The 24,329-nt window shown below is 37.0% G+C and overlaps 1 protein-coding gene and 1 long non-coding RNA gene across 2 annotated transcripts; one reads left to right on the top strand and one right to left on the bottom strand.

The window, feature by feature from the left end:
• Window positions 1-8,452: 8,452 nt before the first annotated feature.
• LOC139140686 (uncharacterized) lies at window positions 8,453-16,721 on the bottom strand. The gene is made up of 4 exons (XR_011554041.1): window positions 16,198-16,721; window positions 12,795-12,916; window positions 11,487-11,559; window positions 8,453-9,238 (listed from the first exon to the last, which is right to left on the bottom strand). It is a non-coding gene; the product is annotated as an uncharacterized lncRNA (long non-coding RNA).
• Window positions 16,722-19,297: 2,576 nt separating this feature from the next.
• On the top strand, window positions 19,298-24,328 carry LOC139140706 (2-Hydroxyacid oxidase 1-like; the record flags this gene model as incomplete). Its single annotated transcript, XM_070710094.1, has 3 exons — window positions 19,298-19,488; window positions 22,949-23,100; window positions 24,054-24,328. Coding segments are annotated over exons 1-3 (567 nt in total), but the record flags the coding sequence as incomplete, so codon positions are not given.
• Between the last annotated feature and the right edge of the window lies 1 nt (window position 24,329).

Here is a 24,329-nt window from a genome sequence, read left to right as displayed (position 1 = left end):
CTACTGCACTATGAAAAACCTATTCTTTAGTATCTCAACACAGCGACCATATTAGTAATAACCTTTTTTTATTGTTGTCAAATTCAAGTCCATATTTCAATTCAATTTGTAGTGATACCAGTGCTGATTGTACACACTGTGTCGTGAAGACAAATTCTCCGGATTTCATTATCTTGAGGGAATTGAAAAAGACACAGTGACTGTATTTGTTACAAGGAATAAAAATGCTAAAAATAGTCCAAAGTTCATGATATCAGGGTTTTTTATTTAAGAAATTACACGTACAGATGAACAAGTTGTTAAATACATTTGGTTTACTTGAAAAAAATCCAAAACTAACAGAATTAACCATGCTGTTTACACGATTTGCTGAATGAGGAAAAACAGACACTCAATTGATGAATCAAAGTGAGACTTATGTGGTCACTATGTTCAATGGGCATGCATTTGAAAGATATGGTGTGGTGCACATCTTGAAAGGTATGATTGTGATCTGAAAAGTCATGCACATGACATCTTGTTGAGCAAATCCTGAAATATGGCATATTGTGCTCCACAAACCATACTTAGTACTTTAATACTATTAGTATACGGTGAATATTTTAATTTGGGTAATTATTGATTTTGGCGGAAAAAATGATAATCCATTAAAGATACAAATGGACAGTTACATAGCAAGCTAAGCACTCAAAACTGTACGTATAGTACTATTTACTACAGTATGATGAGAGTACATGTGAAATGCAAGGTTACCTCGATGTTGGAGACACCTTTGACAAGTGGATAGGGTAATGAACTCACTATCTGAGGATGGTGAGTTCGAGACCCGGTTAAGAGCGGGTAGGTCCAGAGTAAATGACTCACTGTTGGAGAACGGTGAGTTCAAGACTATAACACAGTGTTGTGCTCATCCTGTAATTGGGCTAACGCCCGTTGGATGATAGACTGATAAAAAAGGTGAAACAATTCTGGACATATAGCCCAAAGAACGGATATTCAAATGACCAAATAATCAACAAGCACCGCTAATGAGACAAGTGCTAATGCATCTTTATGTCACAGCAGACCATATATGAACTGATCACATGTTTCATTACATATTGCAGTTTTGCGTAAATTTAATCTTTTGCCACATGTTTGTAACTTCATTGAAAGTTTTTCATGATCAACATCATGGATAATATTCACCACATATTAATTCTAAAGGTCATTAAGTATACAAATGTATAATTAGCTGAAATAAATATACTGTCTTGGACTTCTCTCATTGTATCATCACTTTATATGGCAAGTGTAATTGCCTTTGGTCAAGTCCTTTATGTTCCGTATGCCAAACTGTGAAAGCTCATTAGATATGCAAATTAGATGACATAATAATGCGAAATGACTTTCAATATTGTTTTAAACCGGGTATTATCAATGTACATAGCAGTTTCACCTACTTTGATCAAGTAATCCTGGTAACTATCCATAATTAGGAAAGTTCATTAAGTGTGCAAATTAGGAATTGGTTGAAGTAAAATTGCTAAACGACTTTTAATATTATTTTATCATAGTATCTTCAATGTACATAGCAAGTTTATCAACTTTGGTTGAGTCAATAAAGATATAGATCCTTAATTAGGAAAGTTCATTAAAGATACAAATTAGGAATTGGCTGATTTAAAAATGTTTAACAACTTGCAATAATGTTGTATCACAGTATCTTTAATGTAGATAGCAAGTTTTGTAAACTTCGGGGTCATTCAGATAAATATCCCTAATTTGGAAAGTTCATTAAACATGCAAATTAGGTATTGCCTGAAGTAAAAATGCTTAATGACTTTGAATATTGTTGAATCATAGTGTTTTCAGCGTATGTAGTAAGTTTCATCAACTTTGGTCAAGTCAATCAAGATATATATCCCTAATTAGACAAGCGACCTAGTGGCCGATATAGCTCCGCTGTATTTATGTAGAGAATAACTATTTTTGACACATGTTGATGAAGAAGGTGGAAATCTTTGATAGCTCATTTCAGTGGCCAGAAAAAAGTGGATAAAATAGCTGCTAAAATACACAATTGAAATTTAATCATACTTTGAATATATCACATCAGATCATCCCTAGGAACATAACAACCAAAGCTATCTGATATGAGTAGTTTTTTGAGAATAAAATTTTCTGACCAAAAATGGCAACAATTGCCCCCAAAAAGAAAGATTGCAGATTTCATCATAATTTCAACAAATATCATTGAGTTCATCTATAGGAACCTGTATACCAAATTTCACAGCTATCAGATGAGTAGTTTGGAAATACACATTTTTTGACCAAAAATGGCAAAAATTGCCCAAAAATACAAATTTCAGATTTCATCAGAAATTCAATACGTATTACTTAGTTCATCTATAGAAACCTGTATACCAAATTTCAAAACTATCAGACCAGTACTTTTTGAGAAATACATTTTTTGACCAAAAATGGCAAAAATAGCGTCAATGACACTGTAGCTCCCATCCTGGACTATTTAGTGTTTGTTCTCTGGTCAGATATTTGAACATGTGTGAAAGGGATAAAGTGCATGAAGTGAAAATACTTAAATGTAATGTACTGGAGACAGTGAAATATGTTTAATGTATTTATTCAGAATATAAAATGGAAAAAATACAGAATTAGATATATCGAATACTGTGATACAACCATTAACTCAACAAGTCATTTACAATGACATAGTCCCCACTTGTAATAGGAGTATTAGTCTTGATGGGGCAGGAAAATGTGGTCATTAAGAAGTATCACTGGAGTGTATATGTTGAGATCTATGGGAACATAGGTCTATGTCGTTGTTCCCAATTTGAAACACATGAGGCATGTCTACGTTATGGTTCTAAATCGGGAAAAGAGATCAGACCTCTAGCAGTATTGGCCAGCCAAGAAATACATATGCGCATTATAAATGAGGTACAAGATGTGACATCTTAAGGTCTAATATCCTATCAAAATTGGAGGGTATAGAACTTGTGGTTACTGAGATATGCATATATATGTATAATCAAGGTCAAAGGTCATCGAGGTCACATGACATTTTGAAAAAAAAAAATTATATTGCTAACTAATCCCTATATGTCAAAAAATCAGATCTCTAGCTCTATTCGCTTGCCCAGAATTAGATGTGTACATAATAATGAGGTAAAGCGCGTATTGTCATAAGGTCTCCCATCCTACTTAAAATACAAAGGACATAGCACTTTTGGTTACTTATTTATTGACATAAACATATATTTTAGGTAAAAGGTCATCGAGGTCACATGACATTTGGTCAAAAAAATTTCTCTCCTATAGTTATCCCTATATACCAAAAATCAGACATCCAGCTCTATTGGCTTGCTCAGAATGAGATATGTGCATAATTATTGAAGTACAGTATGTGGTGTCATAAGGTCTCCCATCATACCAAATATGAAGGGTGTAGCACTTGTGGTTACTGAGTTATGGACAAATATGTATATTTGAGGTCAAAGGTCACCGAGGTCACATGAAATTTTGTCAAAAAATTGTATTGCTAAGTTATCCCTATATACCAAAAATCAGACCTCTAGCTCTGTTGGCTCACTCAAAATTAGATATGTGCATAATTAATGAGGTATAATATGTGGCGTCATAAGGTCCCATCATACCATATATGAAGGGTGTACCACTTGTGGTTACTGAGTAATGGACAAATATGTATATTATCAGTCAAAGGTTACCAAGGTCACGTGACATTTTGTCAAAATATCCGAGATATTTGCATGAACGGATGGACTCACGGATGGACGAACAGACGGACATGACCCAATCTATAAGCCCACTGAACTTCATCCGTGGGGACTAAAAATTGTGTCACTGCATCCTTTTTGCAATATGAATACGATGAGAAACTAAATTTTTATTTTTCTTGGCCTTATACATGGGAGTCTATGGAGATCTGCCTTATACATGGGAGTCTATGGACGTGTAAACTAAAAATATGCAAATTTCACCACGATTTGCCCAAATTTGGGAAAGGTCACTCCTATGCATTTCCATACCAAGTTTCAAATCAATCGGACTTGTGGTTTCAGAGAAGAAGATTTTTTGACCAAAAATGGGAGAAAATTACAAAAAAATTCATGAAAAATAGCAAGTCCAGGATACTGACCCAAGATGTGCACAATCATTTCATGTCAGCCCAAAGTACATACATGCTAATTTTTCATGTAATCTGCTCAGTGGTTATTGAGTTTTTTCAATTTTGACTGTTTTTACATTTTTTCACTTAATTTGCATATTTTGGCAATGACAACTTCATTTGAACAAAATCTCATCTACAGCCCATCATCCATGTACACACCAAATATCAAGATGAATGTACAGCGGTTTTGGAGTTTTTGATGTTGACGGACAGACATACAGACATACAGACATACAGACAAACATACATACAGACATTTCCCTAGCCTATAAGAATAGCTTCCATTGCCATATATACATGTGGCTATGGGAGCTAAAAATTGCTTTAAAAATGCAAATTTGCATATTTCTGCAGAATTTGAACAAATCTGAAAGAGATCATCTCAAGGGACATATGTACCAAATATCAAAGCTATCTGACTGGTAGTTTTGTAGAAGGAGATTTTTAAAGATTTTCTTTACCAAAAATGACAAAAATTGCCTTAAAAATACAAATATGCATATATTCACCACGATTTGAAGAAATCTGACTGAAGTTACCCTAAGTAAACTGTATATCAAATTTCAAAGCAATCGGACAGGTGGTTTCAGAGAAGAAGATGTTTTTACCAAAAACACCAAAAAAAGCCCCAAAAATACAAATATGCAAATTTCACCACGATTTGAAGAAACTTAAGTGAGGTCACCCAAAATAAACTGCATATAAAATTTAAAAGCAATTGGACTCCCAGTTTCAGAGGAGGAGGCAATTGTTGACGGACAACGACGGACAATGACAGAAAATCAACCTATTTGACAAGCTCAGCGTGACTGACAGCGGAGCTAAAAAGTTGATTAAATATGCAATTAGGAATTACCATGAAGTAAAAATGCTTGATAACTTTCAATAATGTTATATAGTATCTTCTATATACATTGCAAGTTTTGTTAACTTTTGTAGAGTCAATCCATATAACTATATATACCTAATTAGGACAATTCATTAAATATGCAAATTGGCTATAATCTTTCATGTAACCCCTTACTATCTTTCACAGCTGATATATCCTTGTGTGATCAACATTTGTAGCAAATCTAATCAAATTGTGTACAGTCATTCTCAATGTATATCAGTTATTTTAATCATTAATTATGCAAATTAGCAAAAAGTATGAAGCCAACACCCACCAAAAACTAATCAGTCTTGCCATTTTCTAACTAAATCTATGTACCAGATTTGATTCTAATCTAATGAGCCGTTTTTGAGATATACAACAGCCAACAGATGGATAAATAGACACACAGACATCGCTGCGACATAAGCTCATGTATTAACACATGAGCTAAAATGATGCATTTAAATTTGACTATCCTTAGGCTGGGTTCACATATAACGGTTAGTGGGGGCTGGAGGAATCGCGATTGAAATTTTATTTTTTCTGATCCACCCCCCCCCCCCCCCCCCCCCCCCAAAAAAAAAATTTTTCGTAGAGCCACATATTTATTAGGTATGCACTCAAAGAAAAAAAAACATGTATTTGGCAGTTCTGCTCAAAGATGTACAACACTGCTTGTTATTAGCAATTTGTAGAGCCATATTCCTAAGGCAAGTTCTCTAATATTTAACCACATCAGTGGACTTTTTTGATTTATCAGTCCAAGTCAACTTTAGCTAAATCCAACTCTGGCAATGCCAATGGCACCTGCTGAAGAACATACAAAATGACAATCATGAGAGCATGCAAATTGTGAATTCTGCATACATTATATGCTTAAACATTTTACCAAATTGACAATACTGTAGGTAAAAATATTCTATCAATAAACATTTAAATCTCTGAAACATTTGGTGTAACAATTGTAAATTTGGTAAAATCAAACCAATTAGTCACATTTTTCATTTAAATTAGTCTTTAATGAACAAAGTTTACTTTAATTTGTGTTTATTATTTAACTATGAGAATGTGAAAATTTAGAAAATTTAGCATGGTAACCCCATCTTTTTTCTTTAATATTTGATTATTCTCATACAAGAACTCAAAACTCCCTGATAACTTTCAAGTCTCCTACTCTTCCATGTGCTGCTTTCTGGCCTGATCTTATGTACAAGTATGTTTCCCTGCCATGAGCGTCACATGACCCAAACTCTCCTTCAGCTATTTCATAGTCGGAGCTATCTCTGTCACTGCTGGTATGCAGTGACAGTAACACTGTCCATAGGCAGCAGCAGCAGGGCAGGAGCAGTATTAACTTCGATAATTCTGACAATAATTTTGTTCAGTTTATACAACTGCATTCTTGCTCTTTTTACTACAGATATTGCAATTCGAACTGTCCAGTATTCAGCTTGCGAACACAGTCTGTGAATATGTATCCTGCATTTGTATCACAGACAAATGACTTTACTCTGGAGTCTATAATTCAATTACCACCAAATATTCACATATGCAGGCTTTTGATGACAAACTGAATATTGTGTGTTTCAGCATGCTGTAGGGAGACAGCAAGAACTGTATTTGATATATTACATAGAAAAAATTATCAACAGGTGCTAACAGGTGCAGCAGTGCTCCGATACTAATTGGCCTACTTGTTTGTTTTTTATGAAAATACATACATGTACAGCGTAAATCTTTTCAAGACAAAAATAGTGAAATGCGACAAAATGCTTCCAGATCTTGTTTAATTATTGCTAACATTAGAACAATTGGATGACATTAAAATGTTATTCAATTTTCATTGAATTACCACCAAACCTTGGAATTGTAAAAAGGGAAGCAAATATTTTCATATCCCCCTTCAGGCAGAGCAAAATTTTCAAGTCCCCCCTCTACTACCCTAAAAATATTCGACTCCCCCTCATTTTTGTGAACGCAGCCATACACTGCAATGGAAAATGTGCAAATACCATCTTTCTATGCAACTGATTTACTTGTAATAACGACAGGAGTCTAGATGTTTGTCAGTGATGTCAACATAGTTTGCTTAACTCACATAGATAACTAAGCTGTATATATGGTGTATTTGTAGACATCTGTCTCTCATTAGCAAACAATCAAGCAAATTATTTTTAACAACAAAAATAAAAACCTTAATTTGCACCTACAGGGTATAATTTCAATGAAAAGTATTTCATTATTGAAATAAGAATGTGACGGACATAAGAAGATTTACAGGAAGATTAGTAGAGGTATAATTGCTCACTCATGATAATTTTGATATTTATAGTGTGGTGAGAGTCAACTGCACCTGCTTGCTACTAATTATGCTGAAGTGCTTTCAGCTTTCTAAACAGTCTGGATAGCCTGAACTGAAATTCACTTTTTCACAGTAACAGTGTTGACAATATACATACAGGCTGTGTTTAATAGATGAATACAGACATTTTGACATACTTTAGCCAACAGAGTAGGTGATAAACAGAACAAAATTTCCAGAAAAAAAGAAATCTTGGAGCTGCATACTCTCGAATATCATTTGGCTTGAAACAGATTTATAATATTTTGTCACTCAAAATCCCTTTGGCTCAAAGTTGGTAGTCAGCGAAGATATTTTGACCAAAACAGGAAAAACTGACCCAAAATAAAAATATGCAAAATCACTGCAATTTGACAAACCTGACATGTCACCCCCAGCAACCTGCACATCAAATTTCAAACTTGTGCATCAAACTCTTTTTAGAGATTTTTTGACCAAAAATGGGAATTGTCCCAGACTTACAAATTCCACAATTGTTCGAACAAACTTGTTACCTCTAGCAAACCACATACCAAATTTCAGACCAATAGGACAAACGATTTCAGAGTCGAAGATTTTTTGACAAAAAACCAACAAATTGCTGGAAAATACAAATATCCAAAAATTGAACTTCAGTTATCCTTAAGAACCTGCAACTGAACTAGCAGTTCCTGAAAAGAAGATGAATGTTGATGGAACACAGAGGATGGAGGACTGAGGACAATCCACTTATCTGAATAAAGCTCTGTGTCATTGACAGCAGGCTAAAATCTCACTTATGAAGCAGTCTGTAAGAAGTGTTGTGCTGTAGGAGCAAAATTAGTGTGAAAGGAAGATATTGTATAGCACTGATTCTCAATTCTCACTACATGAAAGATGAAACACACATGCAAAGAAAATATCTGTAAAGGCATTTTTCCATCAAAAGTCACAATACTCAACATCGTCAAACTCTAAGGTGATGTTGAACTTGTTTACCCATAATGCAACTAACATTTTGACACCCCCTGAAAAAGAACTCAAGAAAGATGATACAGTTCAATTGGTAAATAGGTGCTTTAATTGAAATATATAGAGACCTCTTGCATGTGATAAAAAGAAATATGTTTGAATGAAATCTTATTTGAAATTCACAATGTTTGTGCTTGCAATTCAGTGAGAATACACAAAATTACTAACAAAGTATTGCTGTTTTTCTGTATTGCCCTTTGCATGATAATAAATTAAACAGATAGCAGGCCATCACATTGACATTTCAGATCTTATCACATTTGAAGAAAATTACTGGACATATGTGGGTCATGGTGCACTTTCCTCCAGTTCACACCTGCCAAAGTAATATTTCCAGACATAAAAATAATAATGGCTGGCAAATTTTGATAATATCAGAAAGAAAGTAACATTGCATATGCTCAAATACATTGTCCTTGTGTCTAGGGATTAAAAAGCTATTTAAGTTTGTCAGAATTACATCATCCTATCAATTTTACTCCTTTGTACATGTATGTATCATTTACATGAAGATGCAATCCACATGGGGGTCGGACTAATCATACCAGTGTGATAATTAATATGATCCTGCATTTGCATTGCCTAGGAGTAGTCTATGTGAAATTGTAGTCTCCTGTGAATGTTTGCTTTCCTAATGCTATGGCTCAGCTTTTAACATGCCATTTCAGTTATTTCCAGTCCCTGTTGTACAAAACTTTTCCCTGCACTAGGTATTTTCAACTTCAGACTTTGTTACTGTACAGAGTGCCTGTCAATGGCTTCTTCCTCAGGCTCAGTCAGTGGTACTTTTCATCCATGAATGTAGCATGCTTCCTTCCTATGGAAAGGTAAGAAATGAGAAATTGAACATTTAAAAATTAGAGACATGAGGACACTGAACTTTGATCATTGTTTTAAACTCTTTATTACATGCTCAGGATGTCAGTTTGTTTAATCCTCTTTCTCCATGTGGTATTTATTTCTATGGTTTGTCTATGGAGCCTGGTAGAAAGATGATGGATTCAAGATACTGCAATGCATCAAAATTATTGTTGTTCAATGATAGCCTACACTTGAGTATTAGCCCCTCACATTGTCTAATATTCTATCTACCCCATGATAATTCCTTCCTAAGCCCTCCCAAGTAAAATCCATGGCATGACTCTTACAAAGGAACCAGTTTTAAAGATCCCATTCAAAGCAAACAATCACACAGATATACCTTGTTAAAGCGAAGCAGTCTGTGGTACTGTCTCAGATTTTGAAGCACTGGGGTTGAATGGAGGGAGATCACTTGCTTAACTGACATAGTTTCTATGGAATTTAACTTGAATAATATAATACAGTATAGATAAAAACTACATTTAGCATCCACTACATCCTAACTGAAAGGCCACTTTGAGACTGGTTTGATTAGCTGTAATACATAAACTACACATTTGTATAGACATCACAAAAACACACATCATTAGACAGTCTAATTTAAGTTTAAAACAGTACAGTACACCTGTTACTTTTCTGATTTAAAAAAAATATTTTGTTTTGTACCAACTTAACTATCTTTTCTTCTCCCTTGAAATGTCAAGTTTTCACCTAATCAAAGTGCACTGTGAATTTTGGTGTGGACTAAAATTAATTTGCTAACAATCACAAATTAATATATGATATATGCTGTCTTCACAAGTTGAACACTGGACATGCAACGTGCTTTTCGCAACAGAAGAAGACAGTGCAGTTGGTACAATTGAGAATAAAATTAATAATAAAATCATCAAACTTACAGCTACTGTTCTGAGGGAACATCAAACACAGTGTCTGAGAGTTGTTCTGAATAGATAGGTTGCAGTCAACTAGGATTGTATAGTTTGTTTTGAAAAATGGTCAATATAAAAATGGTTTCACTGAATTTCCCTGGATACCACAGAATCTGGTTTTGATGATATGAATATATGCAACCTACATGTATTTATACACATATCTAATGGAACTCGGATGTGACAGGATCAGACTCAGAGATGGTGGAGATCTTTTCACAAAAGCAGTTTATACCTCACTTAAAAGGGAAGAAAGGACAGGATAAAGGTCAAGAAGAGGTATTACTGCAGAAAACTTGGGAAGGAGAATAAAATTCCAGAGTTTAATATCATCATTACTTCACGTCAGTGCCACATCCAAGCTGCCATGAGTGAGAGGAACAAAGAAACCCTATCGATGATTATTCATCCCTCACGTACAGTACTGTAGATTTCCCATAATTTATTGCGATTTGTATCCTCGGAAATACTTGAGTGAAGTCTACTATGTCTCCCATGTGTAGACAAATTCACAGACTATCTATCAAAATTTTGAAACGTACTTTTATGCACACCATTCTTCTCAATTCTCATTTTAAATAATTTGGAAAATTATGCATAATTGAGAGAGGAGATAGCATTATTGTGAAATTTGCCAGAGATTGTCCTCAGCCATACAGAATAATGTGATGGAAGTAGGAGACTAGTTGCACCTGTTTATGAAACAAAAGGATATTGATTTTTTGCAATGGAAATGACAAAAGAAGTTTGCATGCTAAGATTTCTGAGAGAATGACCCCTTCAGTTTGTCATAACTTGCTGCCTAAAAAGTATGGCATTTGTAGTAACCGCAGAAGAATGTGACTTTTATGGTTGTTTAGTGGTTATTTTCAAAATTTCACTGAAATATCTAAACATACTTTTACTAGATATAATTTAAAAATTATTCTGATGCTGCACACTAGTGCTTACATGCAGAACTGAAAAAGTTTTAGAAAAGTTACCCTCAAGGATACAAATCAAAGAGTATTGTGGGTAATTTATTGTACTGTGTCCCTCTAGTGTGCATAAATGAGGTCTATATCTAGAAACATACTGACTGGCTGTAGGCCCTAATGACTGCAAGTTACTAAAATAATTTCCCCTTAACTTAAGAATTAAAGGAAATTATTTAATTTCAGGTAACTCACAACTTAACAGGCAAACACATGTACATGTACTGTGTTGTCCTTTCAACCACTCAGTACGCTGGCAAGGCGTCAGTATATCATTAACAATAATTTATTCACTGACCAGTTTTGGCTTCTCTTTCTCATTTTCAGAAGAACATGGCGCTTTCTTTTCCTTTGCATCTTTTCCCTTGAAGCTAAGCAAAAACAAAGCATACATCATGTATAAATCATTTAGCAAAACTAAATATTTTTACCTGCAGTCATGTAACTGAATATTCATCTTAGAAATGCAGAATGTCTGTATTTGACACTGCAGAAGAGATAACTTATGAGCACTACTTAATCATGATTTGGGAACACCTGCCAGACAGTATCACTTTCCCACCTGCAGAGTCAGTAAAAAGCAGTATTGAGCCATAACTATATGTATTTTCAACTACTTGGCTTTATATGTTGTAACAGCTTTAGTCTGAAAATCATGTGTACAGTATCTCTGTCTTCAGGGACCTTCAAATCTTCAAGTCTATGTTAAAATGCAATGTATGGGACATGTTTTGCTTAACAAGTTTTACTACCTTTTAGGTAAAAAAGCAATTAACAAGGAGAATATTCCCAAATCATGATAGTGGAAAAAGAAGGCTAAAAATGAGAAGCTTTTAAAAACAAAGTAACTTTCATTCTCATATTTTCAAATGACTGAACGGGAGACTTGATCTACTTACAATGCCAAATATCCTTCAGTTAAAACACTCTAGACTTTAATGAAGCCTGATCTTCCAGTCTATCAATTTCATGTTCTGTGAGCACCATGCCCCCAAGAAATTTGCAAGATGCAAGAACAAGAGCATTCTGAGACAGTTGATGAATCCCAAGGCACCGGGAAAAAGTTTATTTACCAAACATGCACACGCTATCATGTTTGCAATTTTTCTTGGCAATTGATAGTTTCAGGTACATGTATATGGCACGTACAGCCCCTGATATTTTAGGAGGGAGGTTGATGCAGTTGGTCTATATTAATAAGTTTGATGATGAGAAACCAACTTCATTTTTGGCCTAAAAGATTGAAAAGCAAACAAAGTGATACTTTGGAATGAAATTTATGTATAGTATACATGTAGTTCATCATGTGAGTGTTTGATTTTGATGACATCTTGTTTATCTTTCTTTGAAGTGATCGGATTGGTTGATATGCAAATGAGCCATTGGTTATTTGAGTCCACAACTGCAGAAGTGCCTTTGCTCAACTACGACAAAACAAGGAAGTAACAACAACAAATGCATAAAATGGTCATATTTATTCCTATATGTACACACATACTGTTGCCCAGTATTTGTACCATGATAACATGACTTCTAGGTGCATGATACCATCTAAGTCTATCTGGCATATATTTATACTGCATTAGGAAAATTATTCATAACTTACAATTATCACTTTTATGATCAACATCCTTGGGACAGAAATTCATGACAGCGCCTCAGGACTGGGATCCATGGTAGTGTCCTAGGACATGTATCCATGACAACATCTTCACCCAACTCCTATAGCTTTAAAAGAACAAATCACATACACACCGAAGTGAGTTCAAAATGAAAGCTTGTGACTCTAAGTCTTTATCACCACTTCTACAACCTTGGCACTTTTTCCCCCATGATTCAAAATCAATCAAGTTGATGAAGCCCTAAACTGCAACTTCTGTCACTAATTTAGCTACTGGACCCCATTAAAAGAGTATAAAATTGTATTTTATAATCACAGTTCTCCACAGGCCCATTAAATGTGGCAGAGTGCTGGAATTACCCACTTACAAAACATGTAACAAAATACTGTATAAGACATGTAAGGCCACTTTGGGATGTGACTCTTCTTTCAACTCTGTATTTTTGTGGTAGTTTTTGAAGGATTAAACCTTTCAGTATTTATCATTGTCAATACTCTTACGAAGTGTTTCAACTTCAAAGCACATTTTTTTCTAGAAAACTGACCGGCTTTATGCTACATGTAACTTCACTTGATACACAGTGAAGTTCCATGTAGTTACAAAGTTGTTATTCTCGATTGCTTTTTGAGAGTGTATTTATCATGTGATCATCATGTCTACTGTGTAGAGTGACATATTGAGGAAAGTTGTGACAGGTACTTAAATTTTATGCAAATAGTATGCTAATGTTATGCTAAAATATGGAAATGAGGCAGCACAATTTTTCAATCCAATCGTGGAGACCATTGATGTTGCAATTTGCAAGATTATTATATTACTATGTAAACAGAATTGCTATTCCCAATATGTCAGAGAATTTGCCATCTTGATGTTAAGAAGTGGACGGTTTCATTTGATTTGTGAATACAAGCTTTGGGGAGGGCAGAATTTGAGAAAAAAAAGGATCGGAGTGTCTCCTTGAATCTCATGCATACCAACAACCCCCGACCCATTGCTCATAATTACTGACGTCTCCCTTAGTTTAGTTTGGTACAAGAAACATAGCTTTTGATTGTTATTGGGAATTGAAACATGCCATGAGCGTTAACACACTGAAATCTTGAAAATGTATTGATAGTACAGCATGCCAGGAAATAAAGATTGTTTATGCTTCCATGTTGATTTATTCTCAGCAAAGTCAGACACGCATCTGAATTAAATTCTGAGTGAATTGCAAACCATAAGAAATGGAACTTGGTACATGATTATGGAATGTGAAACATAAATTAGGCTTACCCCTTCAGCATGGCTGACTTTCTGATTAATTTTTTCCCAAAGGATATGCTCGTGAACTTTATATTTATAAGCCAAGATTTAGTTTCAAACTCCCAAGAATACTATAATATTAACACCTAATCTAAGTATTCTTACTTCACTTGATGATATACATTGTAATATAATAAAATCTCTTTCACCCACGCCCATAGAAAAACTTCAAATATATGTAGACAAAGAGGAAATATATAGGGGAAAGAGCATTCCTTACACAACAATTATTGAATGTTTGGACTGACCCAGGTATTCTAAGCTGGATTTGAATGCACAGTCAAAGGCAATGTGACGCCAATGGTAAAGGCTTACATTCACTGGGAAGCGAAGGACCAAGGGACAACCACAGTCCCTGGACTGTGGGACAACTGAACAAAGAAGAGTGAGCTCTGTCTCAAAATATCTCCAGATTTCCTGTGGAAGCACATGTTTGACATGGTCCAGACGCGCACGGTTTGCGCTTCCACTGAAAGATTAGAGATTTTTGGAGACAGCTAGAGCTCATAATGTTAGCTGCAGTAGGACTGAGTCCCGGGCTCGGAGTAAGTCACCTTGACACCTGTCCGTTTCGACCCCAACACTCTCTTGTCGCTAATTGTGCTCACCTCTACCTTGTCATATCTTTCTTGTTTCATGACGTTTTACTGAATATATCGTGCATCTTTCCTGGGAAAAGTGGCTTCTGAACAAACAATTTAGCTGTTTCGATACACAAATGCAGAGCTCAGACACTCCTTACCTTTACGACCAAGCGCAGCGCGCAGACAGCTGTTCGTAGTTTTTGGTGACTTTGATAGACCCGGCCCTAGCCCTGGTGTACAATGCTGTGTGTCCCCAGACTTATACGGACCGGGGAGGCCGTATAAGGCCGGGAACAAACGGCGTCGTACGCTGGGCTAGGACTGCGACCGGCCGTCTGCCAGTTGCGAGCTCGGCCATGCAGTGCCCGCGCCGACAAACTCGGCCAGTGGGAGAGGTCGGCCACTTACATTTTATATATGATTGCGTACATTTTCTCTTCACATTCAATAGTGATGTTATGATGCTATTTGTTGAACATTCAGTAAACAATGAAAAGACGTTCCACTCTGAAAAACACATTGGTCGCCCTAAGGTCCCTCAGCCTTTCAGCAGATCGCGGGTAGGGCGTACGATCGAAAGGTACAAATTGGCAGTATTAAACATTGCTGCGAATCCGTAGCCTTTGCCACTCGGGTAGCTTGGTCCATGGATCTATTTTTTACATCCATGCTTGGTCATTCCCAAAAAGAACATGCCAAGGACTGGCAGGGCTCGTTTTCGCAGCAAGCAGTAACAATGACTTAATCGTTGATCGTTGGATGAATAACGTTTTATGCTATGGTTTTTATGGTAGTAAATCGTAGGTTTTAAGTTTTTTTAATGGAAAGCAAAACACGATGTACCACATACACTGCGCAGCCGATTTCATCGTGTAGTTAGCGTTGAAGCGAGTAACCTCCATGGGGAAGGAAGTTTGCAAACATCGCGCTCTTGAATGACATTGACATCGCTTTCACATTATAATTTTAGCGAGACCTAGAAAATAGAAGAACACTGTAGTCTCATCATATAACCATACTCATACTGGCCGAACTCGCAACTGGTCGACCTCTTTTTTATTCGGCCCGGCCTGGCCCTGCCTCAGAATTACATAGCGGCCGCCGTGGTATGCACAACTGCGGCCGCTGTGTTAACCACACACTGTGCCCTGAATAACGTGCTGTGTGTTCCCGGCGTTATACGGCGTCCCACCGCATACAATGTATCTGTCGAGCCCATTCAGGTGCGTTCCAGACGTTACAAGATTCAACTAAAGTCTTTCAAAGTGCTATTAGCATCGAAAACTCTGAGGACATAATTTCGAGATGATAATGATACAAGTTTCATTCATACCGAAGTCACCGTTCCGAAGTGATCGAGGCGGTCAGGGGCCTAGGGTCGAGTGACTTGTAGAAGCCGCTGCAGCTCACAAGTTACCCGCGACAAAAATGGGGAAAGGTTATAGCTTCATAACAGCCGCATAGTGTCATATAGGAATACAAAGCAGTGGGCACTTACCACTATATCCTCCTCTAACTTGAACGAAAACCAGGAACGTAGTTAGTGTTCGGTAGATGTACCACGTCTCTCCGGGACCGTGGCTGTACAGTCGATCCCGCTGGCTGAAGTTGTTTGCACTAGTTACTCACACATGGCAGACATAACCATCCGAGCTCAGAATATAGTGCGTGCCGTGTTGCGCTTGATTGACACGTTAAAGGTTGCTAGTTTGGTTGCTAGGTTGCTAGATAAAAATAGATGAAACTTTGAAATTATGGTCCGCTACCTCCGCTACCCTTCGCTACCCAAAATCTCATTTGCATAAATGAATCGTGCCTCATTCATGCAATAATTGAACTTGACTCCGATGGGGTCGAGTGAATTTCGACATTTAGCTTTGACTGTGGGTCTCGCTTCTGCAGTGGACAAGGTGCCAGCAGGACACATTCTACCTCTGAACTCGTTACCATAATTTTTTAATTTATAATCCCCAAAGGTTCATTAGAGTTGGAGTTCAACGGCATATTAGCCTACAGCCGCAGTTTATATATGTGTTGTGTTCATCAAATCACATATCTTGCACGAATACGATGAGCTTTTCCACATTACAAAGGCTTCCAAAAACAATTATTTGGCCTTTTCGAGATACCTGTCGAGCAGTAGAATGAAATTTCTCTTTCCGTTCATCAGAAAAATCCCTTTAGGGACGGACCATTAGATCTTGGGAGGGGGGTGGTCAAAAACAGAAAAAAAAAAATTTTCAGAGCAGAAAGTTAGGAAAAAAAAAATCTTCAAACTAGTTTGCAAAATAAAAAAAAAAAATAAGAAGACAAAGGCGTAAAAAAAAATCTGCAAAAGTCTTTAAAATTTTGAATTTTTTTTAGATTTTACCGACAGAAAGCAACTTTCTGTATTTTTTAGTACATCCTCCCGGCACATTTTAATTTTAATTTATACATTTAGAGTGACTGTATCCCTTGTACTGGAAGTTGTGATTATCTTATCTTTTCAGGACTTTTGTATTCTGATCACTTGAAAATTATGAAATTATAGAACCTGTTTTCTACTTGTTTCCTGCGTACAAACCAAGCAGGGACACTAGGTAAAACATTGAAACTATGGTATGGTTGTCAAGACAGAAAGTTGTATTTGCCTTTTAAGATCAAGGTAAACAGATGCAGGCCACATCAGTTTCATTTTTTCACAGCATTTTATTGCAATGAACAAGTAGAAACACGTCAATAATGATAAAACAACATATCAAGTCATTATGTATTATTTTGCTTTTAAAAAGGCATTTTCAATTCAAATTTCTCAAAAACAGCCTCAAAAACAACAGCAACACATGTTTTAACATTCAACAATACACTAGGTAGAATGCCATCTATCCAACAAATCCCAACACAAAAACACACAGAAGGGGTTGAACTTTGAAAGTTTCTCGATAGCAAATACTGAATAAATCTGCATGAATAATCGTTTTTGTGTAGCAAATTTCAAAGAAATTGGACAAGCCCTTTCAGAGAATACAGATTTTTTGACCATGAATGGCATAAATTGCCCTAAAAAGACAAATATTGAAATTTCAACACATCTATAACACATCCAATCAATTTGGACACGCTGCTACAGAGAAATAGATGTTTTGATCAAAAAAGGGCAACAATTGCCCTAAAAACACAATATGCAAATTTAACTATATTATTTAGCTTATTTTAGCTTCTCAGCTTGTCAAAATCAATTGTAATCATGAGATATGCATGATGTTTGGTGTGAATGTAGCCATTTCACCACGTGCACGCAGTAGAAAGGGAAGCCAGGAAACCAAAATAGTCAATTTTCAAAACTATAGGAAGCTACTGAGGAGCAAGAAGACCATGTTTCAGAGGAAGATGTGTAATCCGAAAAAAATGCTCCCAAAGTGCCACCAAATAACACCATTTTTATCTCTATTTTTCAAAAGCTCCAACAGCAGGAGGGGGGACACCCCCCTCCTGACCTCCCCCCGCAAAAATACTCCCCAAGTGCCACCAAATAACACCATTTTAATCTCTATTTTCAAAAGCTCCAACGGCAGGAGGGGGACACCCCCTCCTGACCTCCCCCCGCAAAAATACTCCCCAAGTGCCACCAAATAACACCATTTTAATCTCTATTTTTCAAAAGCTCCAACGGCAGGAGGGGGGACACCCCCTCTTGACCTCCCCCCGCAAAAATACTCCCCAAGTGCCACCAAATAACACCATTGTAATCTCTATTTTTCAAAAGCTCCAACAGCAGCAGGGGGACACCCCCTCCTGACCTCCCCCCGCAAAAATACTCCCCAAGTGCCACCAAATAACACCATTTTAATCTCTATTTTTCAAAAGCTCCAACGGCAGGAGGGGGACACCCCCTCCTGACCTCCCCCCCCCTGCAAAAATACTCCCCAAGTGCCACCAAATAACACCATTTTAATCTCTATTTTTCAAAAGCTCCAACGGCAGGAGGGGGACACCCCCTCCTGACCTCCCCCGTCAAAAATACTCCCCAAGTGCCACCAAATAACACCATTGTAATCTCTATTTTTCAAAAGCTCCAACAGCAGCAGGGGGACACCCCTCTCCTGACCCCCCCCCCGTGACCGCTTGCGTGGCCGCTTGTGGTGCTTGGCACCACATCTTTGCCCTCTTTATCTTCAGACAGCGACGAACTAAAAAAAAATTATAAATCTGAAAATTTACTCTGAAAAAAAAAATTTGCACAGCTAATCTCAATTGGAAAAAAAAAATTTCAGAAATTTACAATAGTAAAAAAAAAATTTTCACAATTTCATTGTGACCACCCCCCCCTCCCAAGGTCTAATGGTCCATCCCTTAGCAAGCATATGTACTAGCATACGGGGAAATATTGACTGACAATCCGCTACCCGCCATTAAAATTCCCACGCACTCGTTCCACTGATACTCAAGACGTCGCACGATCGCCCGCCCGTCGAGAAACAACGCATGAAATGCTCTTTGCAAGAATAGTTTGTTGATTGCTCTTGTACACGTCATGAATTTTAACTCGAGGAAACCTGTCAAAATAACTATAAATCTGTGACGTATACATACGTGACCCCTACCTCCGGGTCGTTTATAGCCCACCACTGTAAACGCTTTTCAAAGCTATAAACGAGGGCAAACCAATGGATAACAACCAGTTGTTATGTCTGGACGATTTCGAAGAACAGGCCCAGAAGATATTACCGATAAGTGTGTTGTCATATTACAGTTCAGGGGCTGATAATGAAGAAACCCTCAGAGAGAACAGAGAAGCTTATCGCAGGTAGTAAGAAATATGACGGCTTGTATTGCGATCCTCGTTGTATATGGTATGACTGACATAACGTAACACCAAGCCATAGCATTCACCTAATGATCATGACCCTTAAGGTTATCATCACAAAATGACGAGTTAGAATGCATACATGGTATTAATTCAGGTCTGGGTGCAGGTCCGAGAAAGAGAATAGGAACAATCTTGGACTAAGGGGTGGACCATTTGAGATCCTGGGGGAGTGTGAAAGATTTTTGAAAAAAAATTCCGGGCAATGAAAAAATCAGCCAAAGATGACTTTACAAAAAATGACGCACTAAGGTGACAGGAAAAGTCCATTAAAGTTACTTTGTGGAACACATTTTAATTTTCAGGACACCATTCGGCGCAAATTTTAGGCTGTATCAGATATACTATGGTTCTTTGGCCAAATGGGCCGGGGAGAGATTATATTTGAGTATAATGTGTCCCTCTTATAGCTGGATCCGAAGAGCATAATCGTGGCAGGTAAATGTAGTAACTTTTTGCTTTCTATAACTTTTACAGTTTGTTGGCTGGTTTCTTCCAACTGAAGTTTGGCATCGCAAAGTAATTTGGGATGTCAACATAAGATAAGATAAGCTTATCACATCTGTGATCGAGGTCAACCGTTGGTCAACAGACATTATTTTAGCACCACTTCAAAAGTGTTTCAACGTTTACAGCTCATGGAAAAGAGAGAACAGGCTATATTGCTTCACAGATTAAATTTTCATTTTCATACATTATTTTAGCACCACGTAATTCATAATAAAGAGAAAACGTAAATAGAACTTAAATTTCAATATTTAATACTACTTTGAATTTTTATGTGTATTGTATAAATAGGCCACCAAAAGGCAAGATCAAAGATGGCTTTTAAAGAGAATGTTTTTGGAATTATTCTATGGTAAATTCAGCTGATCATTTTTGGAATGGTTGTTTTGAGATGTGCAATAGGTACGATATACCTTGGATGCAGATATGTCATCTTTCCTCAGATCATGTGCATTTATTTTATCGATAGAATTACACTCAGTTCCCGAGGCGTAAACATTTGAACATATGTACAAGTATTATGTCCTAAACAGAGTATGATTATCTTATGTACGATATTGAAATCCAAGCCCAGTAAAGGACTCTGTTGATTTGTTGTTGGGGGAAAAACCTATTAAAATGACTGCAAAAAAGTTGCTAGAAATCAGAGAGTGGAAAAAATAATGTACAATGGGTTAGGTAAAAAAATAATGCTACCTCATCAATCTTCCAGACCCCTTCCTCAGGATATCAAATGGTCCACCCCTAACTGTCATCTTTCAATAAAAACTTTTGAATGGTGCAATTAATAACCGACAACATAGATTATTTGCTTCAGTTACTGAAAGCTTAATGACCCCGATCGGTCACTCCCTGACCCCCGAAGTGCAACTATAACAAATTGGCACAGGTCACAAGGCACAGACCTGTGTGACAACTTTAAACTGAAAACTGCGTTAGGTTTTCCCACCATTCCTCCTTCAAGATGAAGGACTGTGGTTTATCCTACCCATATTTTAACTCCAACCTCACGGGAAACGCATTTGGTCCCGCATTGGATATAGATGTACCCTAGACGGTTAAACTACAAAGCACAAACAACGATTTTCCGTTAAGCTTGGAGAGGTGTTGGAGGGTCGATCAAAGGTTCACATATGTTGCCGAATACCTATGTCAAAAGTCAACATTTCTAACAAAAAGACATATGTCAACAATAGCCATTTAGGATCAACAGTTGTGCTACGGTTAAAAGCTTAAGTTAAAAAGTATACATTTTTGAACAATTCCTCTAAGTCGGTATAAAATCTACATGAGACGTGCAAAAGAAGGGTGAAAGCCGGCGTACACATAAATACCTTTCCCATGACAGTGCCCAAAACTGTCACAAAATTGTCTGTGATTAGATCGTTTCCTCTGTTTCGCTGTAGGTCTTCTGAATGTGTTCAACAGGTGAGTGAGTCTTTTAAATTAGTGGCACTATGTTTTCCGACTTGACCGTGACGAGCTGCAATTTATATCTAAACACAACACCGCGTTCTGCGCGATGGTTACATCACTGTTAGATGAACACCATTGTGCCTTCATAGCTGTCTCGACTAGTCCACTTTCACCCTTGAATAGAGAAGACATGACAGTTCAGTATTAAGGTAGTATGCACCTCGAAAGTGAAAGACTTAAATTTTTGCTCAAACTTTCCTTAACGAAACTTTCAGCAATTCTCTTACTAAATAAAGAATAAAAATCGGGAGTCACCATGCTAATTTTGGTACTCAGAGAGAAACAAATAACCCAAGATTTACCGATATTTGTAATTCAAAATGGCCGCCATCACTGTGTTAGCTCTATGGAGAAAAACTAAGGGGGTGAAAAGTTTCCTTACAACAAGAAATTTAAAATGAACCCCCACAAGTGGTATATCAGTAAAGAATTGTAAAAAGTTTGAGAGTCCGAATGTCTGTCCCCGAGGCGCGTTCTACCTTAAGATGACTGCACGCGACAACATCCTTTGCACCATCTTGTCTTCATAACTCTGGTGATGTTTTACCCTGTATTGAAATGGATAAATGGTGAAACTCTGTTTTGTTTTAAAAATCAGCATGTATCTCAAGATGACAGCAACGAAACATTATTGCAGAAAAGTGGTCACTTTTCTAATATTGCAACAAATTTTTAGTTCAAAGTTGTTAACTTTCGCTGACATGCCATAACAATGGGTTTGTGATTTCGAGTGAATTTTCTTTTACTGTTAGGTTAAAGCCTTAGCGAATTTACAGATAGGGGAGGCATACTTCTGGTGTGGAGGATCGCTTGCTTGTAAACGATTGGTTAGTGGGTAGAGGGACTGTGGTTAGAGCATGCTAATTTCCTTTCTGCGGGAGTATAAGAATGGATAGCTATTGTAAGGATTAGGTCAGCAATGTTTTCTCAAGCATTCAGGTCAAGGCCGGGGTCCATGCATCCCGGTTTTGGGTAGTACACTATTTGCATGCTTGAGGGCTGGTCATCAGGTCTTAGGCAGGTTTTTTATCAATGTCAATTCAGATGAAATAGCATATATGGTACTCGCGGTTTTTTGTTTAAATTGAACAGAATTTCTGACAAGATGCATCGACCAGGCTCATTCAGTAGTCTTCGAGCCAAACTATGGTTTAACCTTGTACACAAGTAAATTTCGTCTGTAGTCGGTCTGAGGTGTGGAATCCGTAAGTGAAATGCAAAATTCTTTGCATTACGGTGCCTTGCGAAATATCACATTTTTGAGAAGCGATGGATTAATTTTCTACCTACTTTTCTAAAACGGTGCGGCTGTATTGTTGACATTATTACAAACCACAAAAATGTTCCTCATTATCAAAACACCGCAAGATATAGTCTTAATGTGCTCAAAATGCACGTTATATTTCCAATTTCATAGGTATTGGTTGAAACCCCGGATACTCAGAGATGTATCAGTCATAGACATATCGACCAGTGTCCTCGGAGAGAAAGTAGATGCGCCAATTTGCATATCACCAACTGCCTTCCATTGCATGGCGCATCCGGACGGAGAAATTGCAACCGTCAAAGGTAATTTGTGTGAGCTTGTAAATTGTAGCTTGTAAGTCTACGATTGAGACAGTATAATGCCAATAGCTAATCAGCTTGAGAGTACAGTGCTCGTGCACCATCAATAATGAATAAATTTACTTCAAAGAGTGTAGCTTGACTATCTTTAGTGTGCATTTTATTCGTTCGCACGATTAAGTATGATAACCTTACTTACAACTTCGAATAATGAACGCTTCTATCACTTTGAAACTGCCAGCAAATGCGGATGATTAAAATGAAGTTGATTTCCTTTCTTTAAGAGCCCGTGCATGCATGCGTTGTCAATGGAAATGTCAATATCAAATATATCACAAAAGGGGCGGGATAATCGGCTCAGATTTGCAAGGTGACAAAAGAGAACAGGATTAGTAGGACTTTGAGACTTGAATCCCTGAAATTAAAAAGTCAGAACATACGTCATTTAGCTCAATATGTAAATGTCACCGTCTTCTACGAAATACGTTTATTTTAATATTAAAGTATGAAATTCATGCTCAATTTGGTAATATCACAGATATGAAATTTAAGAGGGTATCAAAAACATGTGAACAGACGATATTGGCTCAATACAATTGATACTATCTGTATTGTTTACGTGTTTATATGTGTGGTAATAGTAAGCAATTGATCCAATCAGATATGGCCAAGGTATGCCTTTTAGATTAACATCTCTGTATAACCCTTTTGACCCCTTCATTCTTATTGCAAGTGAAAGAATTTTGTAAATAAAATGTAAAAGTTAATATATATATATATATATATATATATATATATATATATATATATATATATATATATATATATATATATATATGATATATATGTATGTGTGGGTATGTGTGTGTGTGTGTGTATGTGTGTGCCGCAAAGTTTGCAGCGAGCTTATTTCCGTCTTTTTTTGTTTTTTTTCCTTTCTCTTCCTCATATGATAGCTGCTTCGGACATGAACACACTCATAGCACTGTGTGTATTATCAAATAAGTCACTGGAGGAAGTCGCTGCTGCACGACCAAGTGGGCCAAAATGGCAGAACGTGTATCCTTGGCGTCGTCGTGACGTCATGTCAGATGTTGTAAGGCGGGCAGAGAGGGCAGGATTTAAGGCCGTTATCGTATCGGCTGACATTTCAATAGGCGGTTTCAAGAGGAGGGCTGTGAGGGTGAACGGACAAACCATGTTTCCGGGCGAGCATTTTGGGACGCTCGATA

This window comes from Ptychodera flava, chromosome 9 (genome assembly GCF_041260155.1).
Source record: "Ptychodera flava strain L36383 chromosome 9, AS_Pfla_20210202, whole genome shotgun sequence".
In the NCBI taxonomy this organism is placed as follows: domain Eukaryota; kingdom Metazoa; phylum Hemichordata; class Enteropneusta; family Ptychoderidae; genus Ptychodera; species Ptychodera flava.
This window is presented reverse-complemented; position numbering and strand designations above follow the sequence as displayed.